Here is a 26653-nt window from a genome sequence, read left to right as displayed (position 1 = left end):
TATCCACACCCAACAGTCCTGTCATAAACGGTCATATCTTTACACCGGAAATTGATAAGAATAAAAAAAAAACACAAGATATAAAGTAGCCATCTTTTATTGAGCAGTGCGGTGGTAATTCTATGGCAAACGCATCTTTCCTTACCTCAGTCTGAATTCATTTCACAATTTACATCCTAGCTTTTCAAAACTGATTCATCCTACCATTTCATTTCTACGGCAGTGACAGTCCCATTCTTTGATCCCCAACCCAAATAACAGTAATTCAAGTATCAAAAGTGCATTATTGCAATACTGTCCCGCTGCAAATGCAAAATGCTTTAAATACTATAAAACTGCAAAATATTTCAGTGCATATAGCTCAAAAAGGAAAAAGAAAAAAATATCAAATCTTCCCCAGCTCCAAAGGTCACGAGGAGCAGTCTCTCCCTCCCAACCCCTGTACAAATATTTACATTTTTAATCCCAATAAAAATGTAAAAAGAAAAGTCCACTGTGGTAAAGCACTTTTTTTTAGTAAAGCCTATCCATTTTGTGCTGCTGTAACTTGCATACTCCCGAAATCTTCATCCTCTTCTAGTGTTCGCTTTAGACTTCCTGTAGGGAAAGACGGATGATATTAGAAACTGCCATACATTACTAAAGTAGAAATTACAGATCTCAGTTATTACAATTAGGCCAGTTATTTATCATCATAATTTTATATGCACATTTATTCATCTAGCAGATGCTTTTAACCAAAGTGACTAACAAATGAATTACTAACATAACCATTAATCAAAAGGAGACAAGAATAAAAGCAGATTCACAATGCAAAAAATAAAAAATGGACCATTTGAGTACGAGCTATAAGCGAGAGATTTAATTCTGCACTATTTTATCAAGATAAAAAAAAGAAAAAGTGAATTGAGGCATTACATCATTATGAAAAATGAATATTCATTTTGAAAATCGCTAAATAATTAACAGTATTATTATATTGTAAGTGTTTTTAAAGATTAATTTTTAACGGCAAAGGAAATCTCAATGAGCAATACACTTAAATATACAATATTGATGATAAAAAAAAAGAAGAAAATAAAACATCAGCTGATAACTGATGTATGGTACCAATATACTATGCATCACTATTAGAAACAATATATTCACAAACTGAGTGTCTAGCCATAAAATAATGTTCTCTTACCTGGCATCCCAGCTTGGATGGAGAAAGACCTGCCCAACTGGATGGGTGACATCATCTTGATGGTAAGCTTTGCAAGATATATTGCTTCATATTCCTTGACGAAAATGGAAAGAACATCCATTTATTATGTGTACATGTATATAAAGCAGCTATAGCACTTAATGCTGAGATTACTTTGAAATCATACCTGTAGCTGATGAACAAAGCCTACATTGGGATTAATGCAAAATCGTCTCTCCTGTACATGACTAAACGCATCCCTGTAAGAAAGTAAATATATGACACCATCTGCAAACTTCCAAGACAAACCATATTATTATGTATTCATATTTTTGGACATGCATTAACTGTTTCTCCACTAATAATATTACCTGTATTTCACACCAAATGTCTCCATAAGGTAGGCAATAACTAAGGCAGCACTGGGAGGAAAAAAGATATTCAAATGAATTATATAAAATTAAATCAAAAGACAGTTAAAAGACCATTGTTTTAATAACCTTTAATAAAAGATGATTATGGACTTTAGTTTTAGCATACCTTCTTGATATCCCTGCATTTCCATGAACAAGTGCCTTTCCTGCAACACAAAAATGAGCAAGATATATCACAAATTGGATGAGATACAATAAGTAAATAAAATTAACGTTACCGACAATGACAATCCATTTTCTTTACAAAAAAACGTATTTTTACCCAGGATCAGAACAGAAAAAGTGCTACATTTAGTATTAAAAATAGAGATCAATATGGAGAAACATTCATTACCCCCCGTCTCTAAACATCCATCAATAAATTCTTTAGTCTATAAAGAGAAAAACAGGTTATCATAATTAGATAAAAGGATCGCACACCAAATAATGTATTAATAATATACAATTTATAAAAGAAATTAGAAAGTCGGCTTACCATTGGGAAATATCTAATAATATTCTCCACAGGGTTATCTGCTATATCTAAAACAAGGTACCTATATTCAAGTAAAAAAGTAAATTAGCTTTTAGAAATAGTGGAGCTTTATTATACTGAAGTGCCACATAGAACAAACCAGAAATCAAAATACCTAAATTTATGAGGAAAGTTTGGCTTTATAAAGTTGGCCTCAATGTCTTGTCTGACACACACAATGTGAGTTATCCCCTGCTTCTCCAGCATTGAGAGCTGAAAGAGAAGATGAATAATTACAGGAAACCCCAGGCATAAATAACTTTCATCAAGATGCCAAGAACAGATCATCTCTACAGTACCTTACTCTTCATAGCAGCTGAATAAGGGCCAAGAAACAAGCCTGGGAGGATTTCCTAAATCATGACATCAGACAGTTTTAGTAAAAGTGATAATTTGTTGAGAATGAGCCATGAAATGTGTTTATTTGGATTTTGACTCAACAAATATAAAAACTAAGAAAAATTATATTTAAGCTGGTGGGAAAAAAATGTCTAAGTTTGTTTATCATCACTCACCTGCATCTCTCTCCTCATTGGATATGCCCAGTCCTGCAGAAATTAGATTAAAAAATTTAATTATCAGTTTTTACAAGCATTCTTACAGTAATAGCATTATCGCACCTATAGAATCATAAACTGAAGCACAACACAGGAATAAAACCCCTTATTATTAGCATCTCCATATGATCAAGACTAGATCAATAATCCATTTGACAGATGTTTATAAACAAGATTTACTTTTTCACTTAATCACTTATGTAATATTAATGTTCAACTAAGACCAAAATAGATTCTGAAAGTAAAGGACTTTAATCATGTGGATCATTGTTATGTTTTTATCAGCTGTTTGGGCTCTCATTCTGACAGCACTGCAAAGGATTCGTTGATGAGCAATTGATGTAATATTACATTGCTCCAAATCTGTTCTGATTAAGAAACAAACTCATCGACATCTTGGATGACCTTAGTGTGAGTAAATTATCAGCAAATTTTACTTTTTGGGTGAACTATTCCTTTAAATTAAAAGTCTTGAGGCTGGAGACCATACTGTCAACTAAACAGGTTAAAATATTTTTAGTTGACTAATATACTCAAGTATCGTTAAGCAAGTAAGTGATGAATGATTTATTAAGTCTAAAAGCATAAATAAAAGCAAATAAAATCAGCTAAGCATAGTAATTATCGGATTACTCAGATTTTATCCCCAGTCTCATAATAAATACTACCCATACTACTTTTCCTGACTGTGCTTGGTGTGTTTTGTAATGAGATATGCATGACTTTGACTTCTGAGATGTTGTTATTCTAGTACACCGCTAATGTTACTGGATGCACATGCTAACTGCTCTGAGCAACAAGTTCATTAAAGAGCTTCATTATATATTAAAGATATCAGCTCAAACTGCTGTGTTTATTCATGCTTTTACACACACTAGTCAAACATGTGCTGCTTTGAAACAGATAGATTGAAAAATGGCTGTAATCCAGCAGTTGTTAGCACTGCGCTAATATGTTTATAACATACCAGCTGCTCTTCTTTGGCGGCTGGGAGGGACGGGAACTGGAGTTTATTCCCTTCGTCCATGCTGCGAGCGGTATTCCAGCTTTCAATGTGTTCACGTCCCCTTTGTTGGATTGAATATAAAGACGAATTAAGTGCAAATAAAGTAGAGTTTGTGGAGGGGCTCCGCGCTCATGCACGCCATGCTGCTTCCACCTGGGGCGGTCACGTGACACGACAGCGGCTGACGTCAGACAGCGATCACAGTAAAAACTTCAGTTTTGGTTTAATGCTAATCTGTTGACATTAAAAAACACAATATTTAGTTGTAATACAGCTCAAGGTTGATAGAAACTATTACTGACTTTTCTCAACAACATCAATTTTAAAGTTGTCTTTGACGTGAAAATCACCTTTTAAACTTTAAGCCTATTTAAGTTTTTATTTATATATTCTAAACATTTTACGTCATTTTAAAACACCAAATATCACCATGAATACGACACTTAATATGATTTTTTTTATATCAACAATAGTTTTCTTGAATGTATATATATATTTTCTGGAAAAAAAAAAAAAAAAAAAAAAAAAAAATATATATATATATATATATATATATATATATATATATATATATATATATATATATATATATATATATATATATATATATATATATATATATACATATATATATATATATATATATATATATATATATATGTGTGTGTGTGTGTGTGTGTGTGTGTAAAAAAAAAGTTTTTAGCTTGTCCCTCAAAATATTGTCCACCCTGTTATATTTGTTATAATTGTCTGTTTTTACTTATTTTATCTTTCCAATCTTCCAATATTTTATATTTTAATTACATTTTACATAATTCCAATTTTACATATTCACAAATCTTTCAAATTATTGTAATTTTTTTCTCTAACAGAATGGACATTTTTGGTCCTCATCATTTAATTTGGCTCATATAATTGCTAAAATATATATACCCGAGGTTGTATATTATATATTTATATACCTAAATTATTTTTCACGTTTTAGAGCTCCCTTGCATGACTACACAAGATTTCATAAAAAAAAAAAAAAAAAAGTTTACTTTTTTAAGTGGTATGTCAAAAAGACACCGAATCACAAGAATGACCGATACTTTTTTTTCAGGAAATAGAAACCTAGTTGTTCTTGCTACATAATATTGATATCTCTTTTTATTGATCATTCAACTAATCTTTATTCCTATACATCAAAAATACAACATTCATTCATTCATTTGGCTGTTTGCATAATTTAACCAATTTAACCAATAACTAAATTTCAACTACTGGTATTTATTTTAGGAAATAAAGATATAACTTTTTATGCATCATTCTCCATAAAATACAACTATTATTATTTTCATTGTTGCTGTTTTATACAGTATTTACAAGGAAGAAGATTACAAAGTGAGGTCCAGCTCACAATTTGTGCAAACTTGGGCTGCCAGTAATTTCAACACTGGCAATTATAGTCTTATCTATCTTCGGTGGGTGTCGATGAGTCTGTTTGGACACTGTCCGGGCTCTCAGCACGATACATCAAGTAATTCAGTCCCTCATTGCTGAGCACAGGAGACAATCCAGTTTCCAGATCTTCATCTTCATCCACACCAGTGCAGACCTCCGCTTCTAAAGAAACCAGCACATACAGTTAACATAAGAGGCCAAATCTGTGCACTAATCTGTACATTTGATTCAGATGTATCGGAGTAAATTTGATCATTATTTCTGTTTTAGAGGAATAAATTAAGATCATACCATCTTCTTGGTAGGCTTGGTTCACGTGACCTGCTGCTCCGTTCTGGTTTGCTCTTTTATCCGCCTCATAATCTCTTAGTTTACACAGGGTTTCCTCAAGATACTTAAAGTTTGGCCTCTCATTTGGTTCTTTGCTCCAGCAGCTCATCATCAGATTATACCTCAAAATCAGTAATTATATCCATGTTTATTCAAAGTAAATACGATATCTTTGCTTCCACATTCAGTCAGCTTATAACATGCATCTGTTGAAAATATCACTTACAATCTTTGTGGACACCCTGCTGGCGAAGGCAGTCGTGCACCTGTACTGATATAGTTTAAGACTTCATGGTTGGTGTATGTGGGATATGGTAGCTTTCCTAATGTCATAATCTCCCACAAGAGCACACCAAATGCCCTGAAATGTTCAAATTATAAGAAAATGTGGAAAAAAAATTTGTGTTAAGATTATAAAAAAAAAAAAAAAAAAAAAAAAAAAAAAAAAATATATATATATATATATATATATATATATATATATATATATATATATATATATATATATATATATATATATATAATCTAAAGAAACCTTTCCAATACAACTCATTCATTGTGAAATGGAAGGGTTCCCTGGATGTTAAAGGTTCTTCATGAAACCATTATATGCAAATATAGAATAATTTAGTGCATGGCAACAAAAAAAACTGATGATACTTACCAGACATCAGAATATTTATTGAAAATCCCATCTGTTAAGCTTTCTGGTGACATCCAGCGAACAGGAAGCAGACCTTCACCCTTCTTCCTGTAGTAGTCGTTCTTATACACGTCACGGGCCAATCCGAAATCTCCTATTTTAACAACCCTTTCTGGGTCTGTGTAGCTTCTTACTGACACCAGACAGTTCCTCGCAGCAATATCCCTGTGCATATTAAATATAGTTTAATTTACATGCATTAACATTTACACTTGTCGCAGGCACTTTTATCCAAAGTGATTTACACTGCATTCAAGTTGTACATTTCACGTGTTAACGCATTCCATGGGAATCAAAGACATGACACTGGCATTGTGAGCATTAGCATGAGCACATCTTTACCTATGAATAAAGTGCATCCTTTCTAAATAAGCACATCCTGTGGCAACATCCCGACTGATGTCCAGGAGGCTGGTGAGGTTCAGTAGCTCTTTATGGCTCTATGAGACATGAGAACATGTGAGGGCTAGTCAGTAAGAAAAGCACCTTGTATATATTAAAACAAAGCCTCACAGCTGTAGGACGAGCTCCTCTCAGATAAGAACGAAGGTCTCCACCTTCCATCAGCTCCAGGATGAGGTAATGTGGCTCATTTAGCAGACAAACTCCAAGCGAACGCAGGATGTTAGGATGATTAAACTGACTGGACAGCAACAAACACAAAACACAGCATGATCAATCTGCTCCAGTCATAGTAAAGGAATTATTTTGTTACACCATACTTCTATTTCAAATGAATGCTGCCCCTTTGAAACTTTCTGTTCTTCAAAGAGTCCTGAAAACATTGTATCACGGTTTCTGCAAAAATATTAAGCAGCACATCTGCTTTCAATGTTGATCATAAAATTAAATGTTTCTTGAGCAGCAAATCAGAATCGTGTGACACTGAAGACTGCAGTAATGATGCTGATTCATTTTTAAATATATTTAATAATACTGTATTTTTTATTAAATAAATGCAGCATTGCTAATATGAGACTTCTTTCAAAAAACATGAAATGCTCTCATTGAACCCAAACTTTTGAAAATAAATAAATACAGCAGAGCCTACTTTATTTTCTCCCACAACACTAATTAACAACAAACCCCATGACAGACATTGTCATTTGCTCTAGGCCAGGGGGCCTCATCATCATTTGTTTTGCCCCATTGTTCCCTATTATAATCATATTCTTAGTGTGATGCTGAGAGCAAACATGTCTTTTACCTCATCAAATAGGCTTCTTTTAAGAACTCGGTTTTCTCATAGTCACTGGCATCTTTTCGCAATGTCTGTGAAGAGATAGGTTTGTGAAATATTTTGTAATCCCAATCAGTAATTGTTGAAACAGCATACAGTGAAAAGTTTCATACAGTGAAACTTTCACTGTGGAAGCATATGAGAAATCATGTTAGTATACGGACTTTATATGCATGTACCTTGACAGCCACTCTCCTCTCAGGAACTTCATTGATTTGGCTGCCAACTGTAACTCCTTCATAAACTTCTCCAAAAGCACCACTACCCAACAACCTCTGAAGCTTCAGACAGTCTCTAGGAAACACAGGAAGTGACTCGAGTTCTCCTTGGGCGGGTATGTTACTGGGAAATGTGGGAAAGTTGTTTAAATATCAACATATTTTGTGGTTTATAGATGCAACAATATCACACTGAAACGAAGCCGTGGTTTGTAAGGAATGTTCCTGTGTACCTCATAGCATAGCAGGCATTACCAAGACCAACTAAACCTCGAATATACTCCAACTCTACATCTGGATGGACATGTGCACCTCTTTGTGTAACTGTCCCGTGATCCTTTTTCTTATGGTGTCTGTGCCAAACTACATCAAAACAGCAGGGGAAGCAAATGTTGTGCTTTCGTAATTCGCTTTTGTAATATGAGAATGAAACAGACTTCTACAAAAGGAACTGTGTCATTTGTGTACTCACTCACTGCGGCGAAGATGAGAATAATCAGTGTAATGCAGGCAGCGATCGATACAATCACAATAATCAATGTCATGTCAGCGTCAAATGAAGTACCTGCTGGGTGACAACCAGACAGCAATTAAAGGAATAGTTCAGTTGGAAAAGAAAATATGCTGAAAATGTACCCACCGTCAACCATCCAAGATATAGATGAGTTCATAGACTTCATCTGAACAGATTTGGAGAAATGTAGCATTCCATCACTTCCATACTCACCAGTGTATCTTCTGCAGTAAATGGGTGCCGTCAGAGTTCAAACAGCTGATAAAACCATCACAATAACCCACAAGTAATCCACACAACTCCAGTCCAACAATGAACATCCAGTGTTCCTGTAGCTCAATTGGTAGAGCACTGCGTTAACAAGCGCAATGTTGGGGGTTTGATTCCCCGGGAACACATGATATTTAAAAATTGATAGCCGGAATGTACTGTAAGTCGCTTTGGATAAAAGCGTCTGCTAAATGCATAAATTTAATGTAATTTTAATCTAACATCTTGAAAAGCTATGTGTTTGTATGAAAAAATCCTTCATTGGTATGTTTTAACTTCAAACCATATAGTTTCTGGCCAAAATATGAATCCAACATCCATGGCGATGCATTGAAAAATTCCAATTTTTCACTGGAGGAAAAACTATTATGTATTACTTTTGAATTATTGTGATGTTTAACAGCTTTTCGGACTCTCATTCTGACGGCACCCATTCATTGCAGAGGATCCATTGGTGAGCAAGTGATGCAATTCTAAATTTCTCCAAATCTGCTCCGATGAAGAAACAAACTCATCTACATCTTGGATGGCCCAAGGTTGAGAATATTTTCAGCACATTTCTAAAACTATTTAAAGTGACTTTTTTTTAGATACCAAAACAGTACATGGTTATTAAAATTGATGCATTTTTGTTTTCTTAAATCAGCTGCTTTTTATTTTTACTTTTTTTGTTCTATTTATATTTAATGATTAATTCTCACCTGGAGTAATCAAAGTTGCTTGTGTTGACTCCCCTTTACCCCAGTGTGAAAAAGGGGTTATGGTGATGTTTAATTTAGTTCTTGGTTTAAATCTTGTGATATTCATGACTGTTTCAGAAACCGTGTTATGAGGATGACAATATCTGGTGGGGACCTGCAGAAATATGTTGGAAATACATCAGTGATTTTTGTTTTTACAAAGAAAAAAAAAACTGTCAAAAACTGTTTTTGAAACATTTAAATAAATATAGTTGGATTTACATTCTATAGTTTAAAATAATTGTTAAAAAAGATGTAGTACATTGGGAAGCTGTTCCACATTGCTCCACAGTTCCTTAGACACTACACAATAAAGCACTGTCCCGTACTCAATATGGCTGGGTTCCCAGTGTATCTGGATAAATGTGTCATTCTCTTTAAAAACAATATTGGAAACTGCAGGTGGAATAACTATAGGAGGAGATACGAATCCATCTGGAAAACAAACACAAAAACACATACAAAATGACATTTAAGAACACTTGAATAAGTTCATAGAGCAATATAAAACATGTTGAAACAGTGCCGACCTGGAAAAGGTTTCAACTTTTGCTGTACAACAGAAAAAGCTGTCAGTGTTTGGCTGGAAGACATAAGGACACTGGTGTTTTGTGTTAACTCCTGAATCCTGAGCTGTTTGTTCTCATCCAACCAAACAAGTCGTCCGCTGTAGTAGCCCACTTGATGATCCGTGATTTGAGATGTTGTCCATCTTGCAAATTCGACCACTTTAGACTTCTGCATCCTTTTACAGTTTAACAGAATTTATGCAAATCATTAAAAAAACATTTATTTAATAGAAAATGTTTTTATTAGCCAAACTGGTCACTGGCCATAGCATTCATTAATGAGATCTATTTGTTAAACATTTGTATATTTACCTACCAGTCACCACTGATGTTCACTCTGTAAAGATTTATAAGGGAGCCGTCCTGCACCAGCCAATACAGATTTCCTTCAATAATGTTCAAAGTGATACCAGCAACCTATAGTCAGAGTGTGTGAAATACTGATACTGTTTAAAAGGGTCAGTGTTTTCAACATCAATCTTTCTTAAGCATTAAATCAGCATTTTAGAAAGTATTCTGAAAGATTGTGTGACTCTGAAGACTGGAGTAATGATGCTGAAAAATTACCTGTTTTATGTATGTATTTATGTTCTCACCTCTTTCCCAGAGAACACACTCAGTTTTTCCAGGAGTTGGTAATGTTCTCCATCCAATCTACAGCCTTCCACTGATGTTTTTGTACTCCAGTAGATGGCAGCGTTCAGTGAATCAACCACCAAACTGAGAATCTTCTGCTCTGCTTGGAGAAATATCTCAACCCCATGAGCAGATACAGGCCCTCGGCATATCTGATAAGAGATGCAAGATAGCTCACAATTAGTTGCTACACCCACAAAAATTGTCATAATATTAGTAGCTTCTTTTTATTATGTTTTTCAGTTTTAAATTTCCACATGTTTTCATTTATTCAAGCATTATTTAATATAAAGACATACTTGATTTGTGTTGCAGCTCCAGTATAGATACTGTCCCAGCCAATCAAAGGCCAGTGCTTCAGCATTCATGGGTGATGGCATTGTCATCACACTCAATGAATGATCACCCAGATCAATCCAGTTAATGTGACCCGAACTGTTAGTCCAGTAGATTGTGGAACTATACCAGTCCAAATCTGTTCATGAAGAAAGGACAACATGCTATATACCTTGTTATATAGTTAGAAGCATTGTAAAATTATGTTATAGGTATTTTTATTTTTTATGTATTTTTTGCATTATATAACTAAAATATCTAAACAAGTGCAATGCATTTTAAAGAAATCATTCCAGTGCATGTGTTAGTAATTTATTTATTAGATTTTTTTTAAATTAAATAAATATCTTTATTTAATAAGAATGCATTAAATTGATAAAAAGTGACCGTGCCAACGCATAAAGTTACAAAAGATTTCTATTTCACATGACATTTCAAATAATTTTAACATTATTACATTTTAAAATAGAAAAAAGTTATTTTACATTTAAATAACAGTAAAAACATTTCACTGTTATTTAAATGCACACTTGATGAACCACGATGAACCACACCTGTGTTTATTCTTTTGGATACTTTGGTAACACTTTAGAATAAGTTTCCATTAGTTAATGTTAGTTAACTACTTTCGTTAACATGAACAAAGCAAGAACAATCCTTCTACAGCATTTATAAGTCTTAGTTCATGTTAATTTCAACATTTACTAATGCATTATTTAAAGGGGGGGTGAAATGCTATTTCATGCATACTGAGTTTTTTACACTGTTAAAGAGTTGGATTCCCATGCTAAACATGGACAAAGTTACAAAAATTAAGTTGTACGTTTGAAGGAGTATTTTTGTTCCCAAAATACTACTTCCGGTTTGTCACAAGTTTCGGAAAGTTTTTTTCGAGTATGGCTCTGTGTGACGTTAGATGGAGCGGAATTTCCTTATATGGGTCCTAAAGGCACTTCTCCCGGAAGAGCGCGCGCTCCCGTATAGCGAGGCTGAGCAACACAGACATTTCACTGATCAGAGCGATTCATTGATCAGAGCGAAAGCGTCGTGAAAAGTCACAAAAGAATCGTGTTTTTGGTTGCCAGGGGAAGACAACCCTGCACAGATTACCAAAAAAAAAAACAGCATTAAGGGACCAGTGGATGGAGTTTATTTTTACAGAGCATCAACGGAGTTGTGCAAGTGTTTTTGTTTGTTCCCTGCATTTTGAAGATGCTTGTTTTACAAACAAGGCCTAGTTTGACGACGGACGTATCGTTTATTTCTTAAGGATGATGCAATCCCAACGAAAAAGGGTCACGATTGTGTGTCGGAACCGCAGGCGGTGAGTAAAACTGCTTCAAATATCTCTGCCTCCTTGTTAGTGCGTCCCCTCCCATGCCAGAGACCCGGGTTCGAGCCCCACTCGGAGCGAGTCGTTGCTGCTGCTGCTTTCGTTCAGTTTCAGCCTCGGGATCTGATTCTGGATCATAAATAAACGGCTGAATCTGACTGTAAGCCATGGTTTGTTTTGGATGATGGGTTTTCCCTCACGGTAATGTCACAGTTTCCACATGCTCTCAACACAAAAGCCTACTGGCGCTCGTGATTCTTTAGCTCCGCCCACACGTCACGCCTCCAGCGTCTTGTGTTTTTCCGGGAAAAATCGGTACAGACTATCTTTCTCTTATGAATATAATAAAACTAAAGACTTTTTAGAGTTATGAAGGATGCAGTACTACTCTATAGGTACTCAAGATTAACAGGATATTGAGTGAAAACGAGCATTTCACCCCCCCTTTAAATCAAAAGTTGTGCTTGTTAACATTAGTTAATGCACTGTGAATTACCATGAACTAACAATGAATAACTGTATTTTCATTAACTAACATTAACGAAGATGAATAAATACAGTAATAAATGTATTATTCATTGCTTGTTCATGTTAATTAATACATTAACTAACATTAACTAATGGAACCTTATTCTAAAGTGTTACGGATAGTTTTGTGGGACCAGTAGGTTAAGAAAAATAAACAAGAAAGTTCCTCAGGAAGTGAAGTTAGACCCAAGAGATGCTAATAGCACAATTTGTTTGCTGATGCCACTTAGTCTGATATTTTTGTATAGAATTTTTTTTTTTTTTACTTAACATAAATACCTTTTAGAAACACTGTTATGTTCTATAATTGATCTCTCTGGATTCTTACCTTTCACGTCTCCAATATAAGACACCATTTGTTCCACTAATTCAGTGCTATCCAAATCTTGCTTCCATACGTCATCCTCGCTGGCAGCAGCAATATATGGGGGTTCAACGGCTGAGAAAAAAAGAAGACTTTTTAATAGTATCCAGTTTATAAACATTAAGGTCAATGATAAAATGAATCAATATAATCACCAGGCTGGAGACTTGTTCCTTCATATGAGACTGATTTGGAGCATCCCCCAGGGGAACAAGCCTTGAGAGTGACGCTGTACTGCTGCGAACTCTCCAGATCCGGGACAGTTACATGTGTGCTAGTTAGGCCACTAAAATTCACCACCACCAACCCATTCATTGAGCAGTTTACAGTATAAGTCCAGTTTTGCCAGGCAGATGGACCTGCGAGGAACAAAACATAATTTATTTAATGGACAACATGTTTAATTGTATAAGTTAGCGAAATTAAATCTGAACAAATAGAATCCTACTAATAAAACAATCCAAAAGTGTCATTAACTGGATATCACTCACTTGCTCCAATCATAATTTCAGGTTTATCCCAATAAATGTTGGCTTTATCTGATCCAAACAGGACTTGAAGTTGTCTTGGACTTCTTGGCACAGGATAAGGTTGCGCAGATGCACTAAAGTAGCATAGATTACCAAAGCCATATTTTTGGATGACATCACAGTCCATAGCGAATTCATTAAAGATGGCCACTTGACTCTGGCCAACTTGTTTATACAGTGCATTACCATCGGTGAGCATGAAGAAATCATCCTCATAAACAATGCTGGTTGCATTGAAGTTAATGTTCGTGTAGAGCGTAATGGGAAATAATCCATCCACAGATGTGGCATAGAGCGTTGCATCACTTTTGTTGTAATAAACAAGTCTCTTGTTGGGGAAACTGACCACAAAGTTGGAGACAGAAGGTGTTTTTACGACATTAATTATCTCATGTTGTTGGCCAGAGACGTCTGGAAGAGGGCTACGATATATTCCACTGCTCAGCAACAAGAAAAGCCATCTGAAAAACAACATTACACTTCAGTTAGTCAAACTTACAACATATTTGAACTAAAATCTCTAATGGAGTTATAATAAATATTACAGTATCATATTTGTAATAATATGATAATAAATACTGTAATGCTGATGGTTTATACAATGGTTTATAGCTTTACATAAAAGGAGAGACCGTTTTTAATTATGTTTATGACACTCACCCATTGTACGGATCTGCAATGATGTTTACAGCGTCACTGGAGAGGTTGAGATTTATATCCACTGGAAAAGAACAGTCATCTAATCCACAATAGTAGACCTGCATTTTATTTTATTTTGGAAAAGAATGTACAATGACATTATATACATGCAAAAAAGTATTCATCTTTCTTGATCGCATCTGATGCGTTTTGACTTGCCCTTCAAGGAATAGTTCACCCAAAAATGAAAATGATCAAAATGTACTCACTCTCAGGCCATTCAAGATGAAGAGTTTCATTCTTTATTGGAACAGATTTAGACAAATTTAACTAGAAGCTGTGTATTTGTGAGAAACACTAGTGAAAAAGTACCTTTTTGTCCTCTCATATTAGAATCCACTTACATATTTGTTTAGAACTGTTTTCACCTGTAAACGGTGCTTGATCTGTGCATATTTCGCTCCTGATTTAGATGAGATGATTTTTTTCAGTGGAAAAAGCATGTAATGGATAGAGAACATGTAATGGATATTTTTCATTTCAAAATACATGAATTGATGGACTGGAGTGTTGTAGATCACTTGTGGATTATTGTGATGTTTTTATCAGGTGTTTGGACTCTCATTCTGACGGCACCCATTCACTGCAGAGGATCCACTGATCCATTTCTCTAAATCTGTTCCAATGAATAAATCCTCAATTTTGGATGACCTGGGTGTGAGTATATTTTCAGACAATTTTCATTTTTGAGTGAATACAAACAAAAAACTTTTTTAAATAAAAAATACAAATTAGGGCAAGGCATTCCAGAATATTTCCATATTGTTATTAAAGTGGTTTTGTTAATTGTTTGGTACAAAACACATGATGCTTGACCTTCAAAGTTGTCTAAATGATCATTTTAGTCCCCAAATGAATGGTAAATACTCACCCTAGCACTGGACACATAGTAAATCCTCTCATAAAGCCAGTCTACAGTCAGTGCTGTGACCTCCAGCGGAGCAGAGCGCAGAAGCTTGAGATCTGAATGGTCGGTGAGATTTCCAGCCCCTTTCACCCAAATACGAGTCCCTTCAGAGAAATAGATGTGGTTGGAACTGTAGTGCACTGCAACCCCTGAAAAAAAAAAAAAAAACATAAGAAAAGTCGTCCACTGCAGTAGCTCAGAAAAGTAAGATGTCAGAAATCAAGCACAATCTTCACCAGAAGGTACATCTTAAAGTATCAACTTTGTCTCACAAATTCCATACACTAAATTAAATGCTAAATACTGGCATAAAGTATGGAGCTAAAAAAAAATGATGTGTGAGGCCAATAACTTGGTCTTGAGAATTCATTTAGAAGGGTTCTTTTTCTTAGGAGACAATTTTGCTCTCCATTGTATTGTCTTACTGTTTATGAGAAACAACTGAGATATTGAAGTACTCTCATTTGCAATTTCTCTTTCCTTTGGGCACTCTTATGTGGAGGAAATGTTTTATATTTATTGATTGGAGGAAGAACGGACCTGTGATGTTGCTCTCGATTAGACTGTCTGAGAGACACTGTGCTGTAGTGAAGAAATCAGCATCCTCTTCTCTTATCCTTAATGAGTTCCATCTGGATGCAAGGACCCACCGGCCTCCATTCTGCTCTGAAAGCCATCACAGATTGAGCAATACGATTATTGTTTATTTCAAGGCATTGAAACACAATGCATTGAGAAATATTGTGTGGTTTAATGAAACGTACCGTGATTTCATCAAGTAGGAGAAGTTTTTGGATCAACAACCTCAGATTTTAGGTAAGGTTTAATGGCAAATGAAAAGTTTTTGCATTGTTGATGCAAATATTTCTAAAGTTTCTTATGCTCAACAGGCTGCATTTTTTAAAATAGAAAATTCAGTAAAAACTAAAATATTGTGAACTATTTTTACAATTTAAAGAACTATCTTAATATACTTTAAAATGTTATTTATTTCTGTGAAAGTAAATCTGAATTTTCAGCATCATTACTCCAGTCCTCAGTGTCATATGATCCTTCAGAAATCATTCTAATATGCTGATTTTCTGCTTAAGAAACATTTCTTATTATTATTAATGTTGAAATAAATTGTGCTGCTTAATATTTTTGTTGAAATTGTGAAATTGTTTTCTGTCTCGACTGACTTTTGCTCAGTTTAATGAATAATAGCATTAGTGCCCCAAATTTTGAATGGATTATATACAGTATTTACAATGAATTAAATGATACTTCATTGTAATGTATTATTATTATTATACAAAATATAAAAAAGATATATTGACTAGGATACACAATGCTGCAGAAATAAAAAAAACACTAAAATATTTTAGAACACAGTGCTGTCAGCAAAAGCAATGTTATTCTAGGACCAACAAAAGATTCAGGAACATGTTCCTCTTGGCAAATTGGGTAATTTTTGCAGGATAGAATAAAAGTTTCACTGTGATCTTAAAACTAACCAACTCGTGCTGGTGTTGTTATGCTGGCTTCAGCGATTGAACCCTGGCCCTCTTCATTTACAGCAGCTACAGAGATCCTGTGTGAGATACAGTCAGTGCAATCAATATTATAAGTCAACAAAACATAATAACGTCAGATTAGTACAGTGTAAAAATGAACAATGTATACACTGAATACATGACATAATGCATTTGATGATGCATAAAATTGCAGAAATATAAAAACGGGAAGACTTTGTACGTATATTACCTGTATGTAGTGTTATGGAATGTTGGATAGAATGTGTAGAAGAATACATTTCCTCTGGTTGTTTCACTGATGACCGATTTGATGGATGTGAGATTGAGGTTGAAGCCCAAGATGGGTCCTCCTGGTTTTTCAGGTTGAGACCAGTGAACCTCCACACTCTCTCCAGACACACTCTCAATACTCTCAATGGATGGGCTGGAGGGCACTTTTTGGAAGGGAAACACATTAAACAGCTTCAAACAACTGATTTTGAAACATAATGTATAAAGACTGTTGAGCAACTGTTGATTTAACCTACCTCCATATGGTTTTGTTTGGTACAAAGGGCTCGGTGGAGAGCAGGCATGTGTTTCTGCGATCAAAGCCCAGACCCTGAATTTATAACAGGTAAAAGGTTCCAACTGTTTGACGGTGTATGTTGATTCTGTCACATTCTATGAGGAAAAAATGTAAAACATTCAAGAAATGTTCAGGTGATTATTCATTTCAAAATTAACATTTTCTTTTGTAACTTACTGTACTGTGAATAATCTCATATGATCAAGGCAAGGCAAGTTTATTTATATAGCACATTTTGTACACAATGGTAATTCAAAGTGCAAAAAAGAACAAAAATAAAACAAGCAATTTTTTTACTTATAAAAAAATATTTTTTTTTACTTATTTAAAATGAATTTAAAAACAGTTAGAAACAGAAAATAATAAAAAAATACCAATAAATATAGTAATGTTTATTATTATTATATATTATTGAAATGGTAAGTGAATAAAATGTGTACAACTGCTGTTCAAAAGTCCAATAAAATGTATACTTTTATTCAGTAATGATGCATAAACTGATCAAAAGTGATAGTAAAGACATTTATAATGTTGCAAAATATTTTTTATTTCAAACACAAATGCTGGGGTGTATTCCAGAAAGCAGGGTTAACTTACCGTGAACTAAACCCTGAACTCTCGGTTGATTAACCCCAAACCTTGCTTACTCGAGGTATGTGGTTCCAAAAACGCTACCGGGAGTAAGTTCATTCAACTCAGAGTATGTTCCTGGTTAAGACTCAAGACATTCTCAACAGAGTGACGAATCGACGAGTCACTATAGAAACGGACGCTAAGAAAAAGCGCGCCAAGCTGTTTCTTCTTCTTTTGTTCATTAGTTGTTTACATTCTTAGTGCATATTGCCAACTAATTGATGGATGTGCAATCATTTTTATTTTTATTTCCATTTAATCTTTAATCCTTGAGAATGTAAATTATATTGTTTGTTTTATGCTAATTATACATTCAGTATCATATCAAGTCATATCAGATATGTATTTTGATTTAGAATTTAGACATTATAGAAAATACCACTCCATGTGTGAGATATTACATGTAATAAATAAAATATATAAATATATATAAGTTAAACATGACCTTGTCATTGTTTTATAATTTATGCATACGTCTTAATACATAATTTATAGATAACTCTTATATATCCCAATAAAAGAAATAATCATATTAGAATAATATATTACCTTATTTATTACTTATATTAGCGCTTCCTCATTAACATATCATATATATATATATATATATAAATTGGGCTATATTACATATTGTAATATTATATAATGTTTTGTAATATTATATAATGTTCTGTCACGCCCACTGAAGGCTCGCTGAATTGATCTAACCCTGGAACATAGTGAGTGAGAGTGAGTTGCTATGACTACTAACATACCCTGAAAGTTACCTCCGTTTTTGGAACCGAAATTTGAGGTTATCCGCTTACTTACTCTTAAACATACCCGGGTATGTCACATAACCTGCTTTCTGGAATACCCCCCTGATCTTTCTATTTATCAAAAGATCCTGAAAATGACCATGGTTTCCACAAAAATATTAAGCAGCACAACTGTCTTCAACACTGATAATAACAAGAAATGTTTCTTGAGAACTAAATCAGCCTATGAATGATTTCTGAAGGATCATGTGATATTGAAGACTGGAGTAAAGATGCTGACATTTCAGATTTACCATCACAGGAATAAATTACATTTTAAATTATATTACTATTTCACAATATAAAATTTTTACTGTATTTTGATTAAATGAATTCAGCCTTGGTGAGCAAAAACATAAAAAATTCTACATCACAGTAATTTATTTAAACTGAATTGGAAGCTTATTTTATTGATTTAAAAAAGCATTGTTTTTGCATACAGTCATTTGAGATTTGCAAGAAATGTGTTTGTAAATAATCTCATAATAATAATAATAATAATAATCAAAACCATCCTAGCTACTAGTCATTAAAATAACCTTGAAAAAAATATTGTTCTTTCCTTTTCTTTTTCTTTTTTTTTATTAAACCTGGAATGACCTGGAAATTACTTGTACCCAAATGCATATTGCTGAATTTCACTCAATAATTTAGGATATAGAAATGCATTAAAAGTCAGTGGAATTTAATTCATCCAGTACCTCAGCTTGTGCCCAAATCCCAGACAGACTAGGACCAGTCCACTGAAGAATATACACCACATCAGACTGATTCAGAGACTCCCAGGTTAAAGTTATGTTATGAGATCCGATCCAGGACGCATAAGGTGCTGCGAATTGACATGCAACATCTGGACAGGTAGAACATAAATGTTTGAAAACCAATCAGTAAACAGACACCGAAGTGAAAGAAGTGAATAAATTATATTACAAATCCTTGGCAGTAGTGCTACTCACTTTGGCAAATGGCATCTTTACACGGTCTGAAGCCACTTTTGGCTGTCTAGAATTACAATATTTCAGACATTAGCTCAAGTAAATGAGGAAAAAAATCAATACTGGTCCAGATTGCATTAACAAATCTTAATAGTCTTACCATGGGGTGCACTGAGGCATCAAGAAGCCATTTGTCACATGATGAAGCTTTGAGAGAAACAAGAAGAAATAGTAGCGCTGACAGAAACTGTAAACCCGTAATTTTCTTCCTATTCCAACAAATCATTTCCATTTCACATGCACCAAACTTATGGATTCCAAGCACACCCTGCACAGAAATACAGTGCTAATGTTCACATAACAGAAGTGGATTTCCCCAATGACTTAATTATCGATCTGCAACACGCAACCATGGCGGGACACTGGCCCTTTAACAGTCCCTCATAGTCTGTGTGGCTCAGGTGTGTCTGACCAGAAACCAGACGGAAACAGGCGTTTCGTAAGAAGACTCTCGAAGTATGTGTCATATATGACCATGCAAACAGATTAAGTAGACTGAACTATGGCCACTTGATTGTAAAGTGTAGAAGTTCTTATCTTTACAGTTGTCGTAGATTCTAGCCAGTGTTTATTCAATGGTTAAAATGTAATTGCTATCATTTCCAATGAAGGAAAAGTGTGAATTTTATCAATAACAAAGTGTATACTGACTATAGTATGTAAAGGCATTTAGTGTCAGATTCAGCATATTTAAGATAATGTGCATAACCATCCAGACCATATTAGATTGAGAATAGCAAGAGTAAACAACAAGAAGCTCAATCAGGATGTGAGGGAAATATGCAGTCTTTAAAATGGCACGCACTGTATGAATGACCCAGATCATGTGATTTTCGCCACCTTTCAAAACTGAAAGCTTGACTGAAAGCTTGTTAAAGAATGACATTTCATCAGATGAACAATCAGTATGTTTTTTAATTAAACAACACACTGTACTTCTATCCTTTCATTTCTGTCAAAAATAAACCCAAGGTCGACTGGTTTCCTTTACCTATTAATATCATGTCACATTATGCCACCCAAAAATTTCAACTTGTTTCAAGGTTTGTAAAACCAAACAAAAATCAAAATTTTCCAACATCATGATATTAATTCATGTTTTGTAAGTTTTACCTGGCTTCCCCTCTAGGTGGCGATGCTTCACAAAACCTTTGCTCAGAGATAAATTTTGTTAACCTTATATAAACATTTTATGCATGACAAAACTATCATTTCTCAAACTAATAGTGGTCTGCTAAAGAGTACCTTTCCATAAGTCCTTGTTAGTACATTACTTGTGAAAACTTGCTGAATTGAACACAACACGTGCATGCTAGTTAATATGCTCTTTTCGGTGTCCCACCAAATACATACTTAAAAAAAAAAAAAAAATACAGATAAACTACATACTCTTTCAGAATGCCGATAAATTAGAAATATCTATTTCAACCATGTTTTACACTTTACTTCTTTTGTACCACATGAGGGTGAGTAAATAATGACAGAATTTTCATTTGGGTGAACTATCCCTTTAAGAATACTCATGCATGCTTCCTGTTACAGAACATTAACCATTCCAAAACACTGCATGTTTACACGTTTGCTTGTAAAACCTATAAACACAAGCTGACATTTACAGAGGACCAGGACTCCCTTCATTCTGATTTAACTAGAGATAGTGGTGTTGATCATTTGCCTTTTGTGAGTTAATGCATGCATGCGGCATGCAAACATCCATGCGGCAGGAGGACCGTGATATCTGCTCACTTTTCAGACAAGAGGACTTTCAGTGATGTGTCTAATTAAGCTACAGGTCCTGTTGTGAAGGGGCTGCTCTTAAATCCACAAACCCCCTACGATTGACCCTGTGATGTGACAATGAACTAGATGTGCTTGTTTATGCATTTATCACATGAGAAGTTCTGACCCTTTAATCAGACCTTATAAATAGCAGAAATGTTTTTCCACTGTCTTTGTCCAAGTTGTCTCCTGGCCAGGCTTAAAATATCATAGGTCAGTTCAAAAGAGCACAGCATGAATATTAGAGTTAGAGTTATGATGTATTATTCACTTGGTATTTGGGACCCCAATAATATTATAAGCAGAGGTTATTTGATCAATTACAGGTAAGATTTATGCAAATAGCTAGCTGAGTGTGACCTCATTAATAAGTCAACAAGAATTGACCATCTTTACTTCAATACAGTGTTTTTTCTTTTTTAGCTGATGTTACTTATAGAGAAAATAACATTAACCATTAGCCATGTAAGTCAGAAGTGGAGTAGTCCTCTAAAATCTACAAATTATATTTTGTTATATAACATAATTACTTTTCCTAATCCAATCAGTTTCCGATGGATAAAACCAAGATCCTACACCCTACTTTTATTTATAAACATGTTGCATTATGAGAGTAAAATAGGGTGCGAATGCTCTTTCATGTTTACTTCAACATATTTTATATAAAAAATTGAATGTTTTGAAACAAGCCTCTCATGCTAACCAGGACTGTTTTTGATAAAAATGCAGTTATAAATGTTGTAAAATCTTATTAAAATTCAAAACAAAGGATTTATATTTAAATATATTGTAAAACGTAATTGATGGCTCCAGTCGTCAGTGTCATATGATCCATCAGAAACTATGCTAATATGCCAATTTGGTGCTCAAGAAACATTTTTTTTTAGATTAGAATAGATTCAACTTTATTGTCATTGCACATGTGGGTACGAGGCAATGAAATGCAATACAGGGGAAGATTTCTTCTTCTTATGAATTATTATGTTGTGTTTAAAACACACACACACACACGCATACATATATATATATATATATATATATACACACACACACACACACACACACATATATACATATATATATATATATATATATATATATATATATATACATATATATATATATATATATATATATATATATATATATATATATATATATATATATATACTAAAATGATAAAAAAAAATTACATTCTAGAATTAATTAGATGGAGTAATTTGTCTGCTGCCACTTCTCCCCAATTCAAGACAGGACGACGACAGCACTGTCCAGACTGAGTATCAATGGATTAATAATTTGGATTTACTCTGAGCCAAAGACAATCCATACAGCATAGCACTCATTCCACAATGCTGCCTAAATTCATGAGGTCTGGGAAAACATGTTTTATGGGCGGCACAGGACTGGGACATACTGAACAGGGTCTTCCACCCCTGCTTTTTGACTGGCCGATGTGTCATCTGAGTCCATCCTAGAATCACGAATAGAAAAACAAAATGCACTTTTGATGTAACAAACAACAATGTACCACCAGCACAGCCTTTTTTGGAATCTGCTAATCAGGGCCCCGTGAGCTCATTTTCTAAACATGTTTAACGCAAGTTTTGTCATCCTTCTGTGAATGTTTGAAAATCCCTCACACCTGTTTCAACACGTAATAGCAGTGTGTGCAGAGCTGTGGGACTGCAGTGAAAGTTTGGTTAGGGGGATTCTCCTAGGATCAGCCCACCACAACCACGCAAAGATCGCTGTGCAAGTTTTATTTCGAGTGCTGCTGAGGATTTGTGGGAACAAAGGAAATTTATTCTGGGAGAACCTCATTGACAATTTCCAACAAGAAAATCCCTAGCATGACCACGACTGACAGATCCTTCTCTCTGAAACACTGATTAAAAGTAAGCAATGAGCAATATAACAATGACGAAATGCTCAAGCTTATTTCTTCAGAAATACTGTGTCCAGCTGATGTGTCTCGTTTCCCATATTAGGGCAGATGCGACTGTGTGTGTATAAAAATAGTTCAAGGCATTCTCCACAGCCCACTGCTCCAAATCCCTCCGGAGAGCTTTTTAATTTACAGAGCTGAGGGAAGCGTCTGTCTTCAGCTGATAGGTGTGTTAATCTGTCTGCGTGTGTGCGAGTGTTCCTGAAACCCTTGCTAATAACTCACCAATAGGTAGATATTCTGCATGTTCATCGCATATCACAGCTTCATCTATTTCCAATTTCAGCCTGGATAGAAGAATTCATTTCTAGATCCACAACAAGATGAAACAGCAGGGAAAAACAATGCCAGATGATACAAATAAACCATATATTATGTATAGGAATGTAAATTAAATAGGCTCATCAAAATGTGAAAAATCTTATGATGCTGATGATGACAAAGGCTGTGCCTCTGTTTTGGCTAAACATCTACTTTAACCTGGTGGAAGCTAGCTAAAATAGGATGGGTTGCATGACATGCCCTCATCCTTTAAATCTATAAACATAGTTATAGCACTGTGTAGAAAAATTCAAACTTGTAGCGAAAATAAACAGGTTTGTGGAATTGGCCCAATTTCCAAGAAAATAAACAAAACAGGGAGCCATAAAACAGAAAATAAAAACAATGTAATGAAATTAAGAAAACATTAAATGGTATTATTATATAAAGTAATATATTATACACTACCATTCAAAAATGTAGGTTTTTAAAATGAATATCTTGTGCTATTCAAAGCTGCATTTATTTGATCAAAATGCAGTATGTTTAAATATTATTACAATTGAATATAACTGTTTTCTATTTTAATACATTTTAAAATGTTATTTTATCCTGTGATGCAAAGCTGAATTTTCAGTCATCAACAAACCTCAGTCTTTAGTGTCACATGATATAATCCTTCAAAAAACAAACAAAACAACAACAACAACAACAAAAACATTGATTATTATTATCAATGTTGAAATAGTTGTGCTGTTTAATATTTTTGTGCTGCTTAACATGACTCTTTTTCAGGACTCTTTAATGAATGAAAAGTTTAACAGGTCATTGCCGAATAAAAGTATAAATAAAAAAAAAAACATTGTGACCAACCATGATTAATTACAGTAGTGCATAGTATACAGTATATATTAAAAAGGTTACTAATCACATTTAATCTATTTTTGTTACAACCAATACAAGGACATTTTAAAGTAATTATATATATATATATATATATATATATATATATATATATATATATATATATATATATATATATATATATATATAATGCATTGTGCTGATTTTGTATGCATGCCAGCAAAGGTGTATTAAATCGGCATTTCAGCATTTTATAAAATGTTTCCTGACCACAGCTGTGAATCCCTGCTGAAATAACCCACATAAACAACTTAATCATTTGGGCTCTTCTGCCACTCAGCAGCCGCCACCTTTACAGAATGCCATTGCTACGTGTCAGACATGCAGGCTCTGTTCCTTATCCTGTGGAAAAGCTGCACCTTCCCTGACCTGACATTTCTGTTCAGAGCCATCCATCTGCCATAAGCAAGAGGTGTTGACAGCACGGTCTGACCAGTCCTCTGCATCTTCACTGTCGACTGACACAATTTTCTCTCTGCAGCTGTGAGAGAGCAGAGGAAGCTTTGAAAATGGAGAGCAAAAACACTACCACACGATCGCTTGCACATCCCAAGCCCTGTTCCCTTCCTAAACAGTGTAACTGCCAAGCATTTCCTTAAATTTATACCAAGAGGCAAGTGAATCCACAGAGAGTGGTTGATAAATACTCTAGTAAATGTGTTTCGGGTTTTATAGTGCGTCACAGAGGACGGGATAAAACCCAGCCTCATCCAGAGCTTATTTCATCCATCTGTGATGACACATCATTGCACTGTCACCTTCTCGTTCATTACTGTTCTTTCATTCAGTGCTCCCGGGGCTTATGCTGTGGAATCGCACACTTGCGTCGCACATAGCTGCAGGACAGCAGGAGACGTGGAAGCACGCCAAAGCCAGTCCAGTCCAGAGAAAACACAACCAGCTCGCATTCCTCCATGCATCCTTGGCTGTTAGATAAGAGCGGTGGGCTTTTCAAATGTTTACTCCGTGCTTGATTTAGGTTTTCCAAAGCCTGTATAAAGCTCTTTAACACAACGGAGTCTCTGCACGGTCCTGTTGTTTTTCTCAGAATCAGCAGTCTTTGTTTCATATCTCATACAACAATTCTAATAAAAAATATTATTTTAAAGGTTTGTTTTACAAGAAAAGACTATTTCACACATTCTAACTCAAAATTCCGTGAAAAATCAATGTGTTACTTGCTCTTTCTTTGTAGTTATTTGCCAAAATACCTCAATTTAAACCCTACATTATATTTTTTTTTACTGTTGAAATCGGCACGAGTCCCAGATGATTTGCATGAAATCACTTATGCAATCCTACAAACCCACAGTAAATGTGACAAAAACAAAAACAAAACATTATTTATAGATGAGAAACTTTTTTTTTACATTCATGTTTTAAGAACACATACATATACACAATTATGCTCTTGTGACATTAATAACATTCACATTGTTAATGAAAATATTTCTACCGGTGAAAAATACATATTTTTCTCCTGTAAAGCTGTTAGTATTTTGAATAAATATATTTATATTGTACATCTGAAATGACCACTAAATACCATTACATTTTAATAAATCGACACAAAATATAAATTAAGATTTTTATTCCATGACGGCCTGTCATATTGATATACCACATAGTTTATACATAAGGCAAAGTAACTAATCCACTAAATAATTTAGTGATTGATTATTCATATTTTGGTGATGTCTGTTTTTTATTTATTTTACTTTAATAGTGAATAGTTAATAAATACAAAAGTAAGCTAATAAACAGATTATAAAATTAATAAATAAATTAAAACAACTTCTTAGAGCTTTGTTAATAAAATATAATAATAATAATCTAATAATGACGTCAGCAAATAAACAAGCAAATTAACACATTTTTCACTTTATGTTGGCCTTTTTGGGAGGAAAACATATATTTTTTTTAATGTTTTTATAGACAAACTTACTTTTGTAATACTGACAGTCATATTTGGATTCATTCTGTTGTTATTTTACACATGCATTTTTGCTTCATTGCAAAATCTAACAAACCTGATCACTCCTCCCTATTTACTATTAACTAGAGTTTGGAAGGATAATGATCCAGGATTGGCTTCCTTCATCAGTCGTGTGTCATCACAACAAACTCTGGATGGAGGAGCAGATCCAAACAGGCCGTCCTGTGATCTTGAGATA

The 26653-nt window shown here is 34.3% G+C and overlaps 2 protein-coding genes across 3 annotated transcripts; both read right to left on the bottom strand.

Moving 5' to 3' along the window:
* Positions 1-81: 81 nt before the first annotated feature.
* Positions 82-3873, bottom strand: LOC113069476 (serine/threonine/tyrosine-interacting protein A-like). The gene is made up of 11 exons (XM_026242571.1): positions 3659-3873; positions 2650-2682; positions 2434-2487; positions 2250-2347; positions 2096-2156; positions 1955-1991; positions 1727-1766; positions 1558-1608; positions 1374-1446; positions 1187-1280; positions 82-597 (listed from the first exon to the last, which is right to left on the bottom strand). Exons 1-11 carry the CDS (start codon positions 3716-3718, stop codon positions 524-526), a joined length of 675 nt encoding a protein of 224 aa, XP_026098356.1. The 5' UTR covers positions 3719-3873; the 3' UTR covers positions 82-523.
* A 956-nt stretch (positions 3874-4829) lies between these two features.
* On the bottom strand, positions 4830-20130 carry ros1 (c-ros oncogene 1, receptor tyrosine kinase). Of its 2 annotated transcripts, none has more exons than XM_026242569.1 (28): positions 19668-20130; positions 19529-19574; positions 19274-19422; positions 17102-17237; positions 16804-17008; positions 16554-16630; positions 15598-15723; positions 15022-15206; positions 14112-14209; positions 13413-13912; positions 13077-13280; positions 12886-12996; positions 10660-10835; positions 10321-10512; positions 10041-10141; positions 9686-9900; positions 9418-9590; positions 9117-9270; positions 8104-8199; positions 7865-7994; positions 7593-7755; positions 7381-7445; positions 6687-6816; positions 6516-6613; positions 6135-6338; positions 5697-5831; positions 5432-5592; positions 4830-5302 (listed from the first exon to the last, which is right to left on the bottom strand). In XM_026242569.1, exons 1-28 carry the CDS (start codon positions 19797-19799, stop codon positions 5148-5150), a joined length of 4317 nt encoding a protein of 1438 aa, XP_026098354.1. In that variant the 5' UTR covers positions 19800-20130; the 3' UTR covers positions 4830-5147. The 2 variants fall into 2 exon arrangements, with proteins under 2 accessions (XP_026098354.1, XP_026098355.1); XM_026242570.1 differs by having other exon boundaries at positions 8104-8196; positions 19668-20129.
* Between the last annotated feature and the right edge of the window lie 6523 nt (positions 20131-26653).

Source organism: Carassius auratus, unplaced genomic scaffold (assembly GCF_003368295.1).
Source record: "Carassius auratus strain Wakin unplaced genomic scaffold, ASM336829v1 scaf_tig00001658, whole genome shotgun sequence".
Lineage (NCBI taxonomy): Eukaryota > Metazoa > Chordata > Actinopteri > Cypriniformes > Cyprinidae > Carassius > Carassius auratus.
The sequence above is the reverse complement of the archived record's forward strand: the minus strand, read 5'-3'. Positions and strand labels throughout refer to the sequence as shown.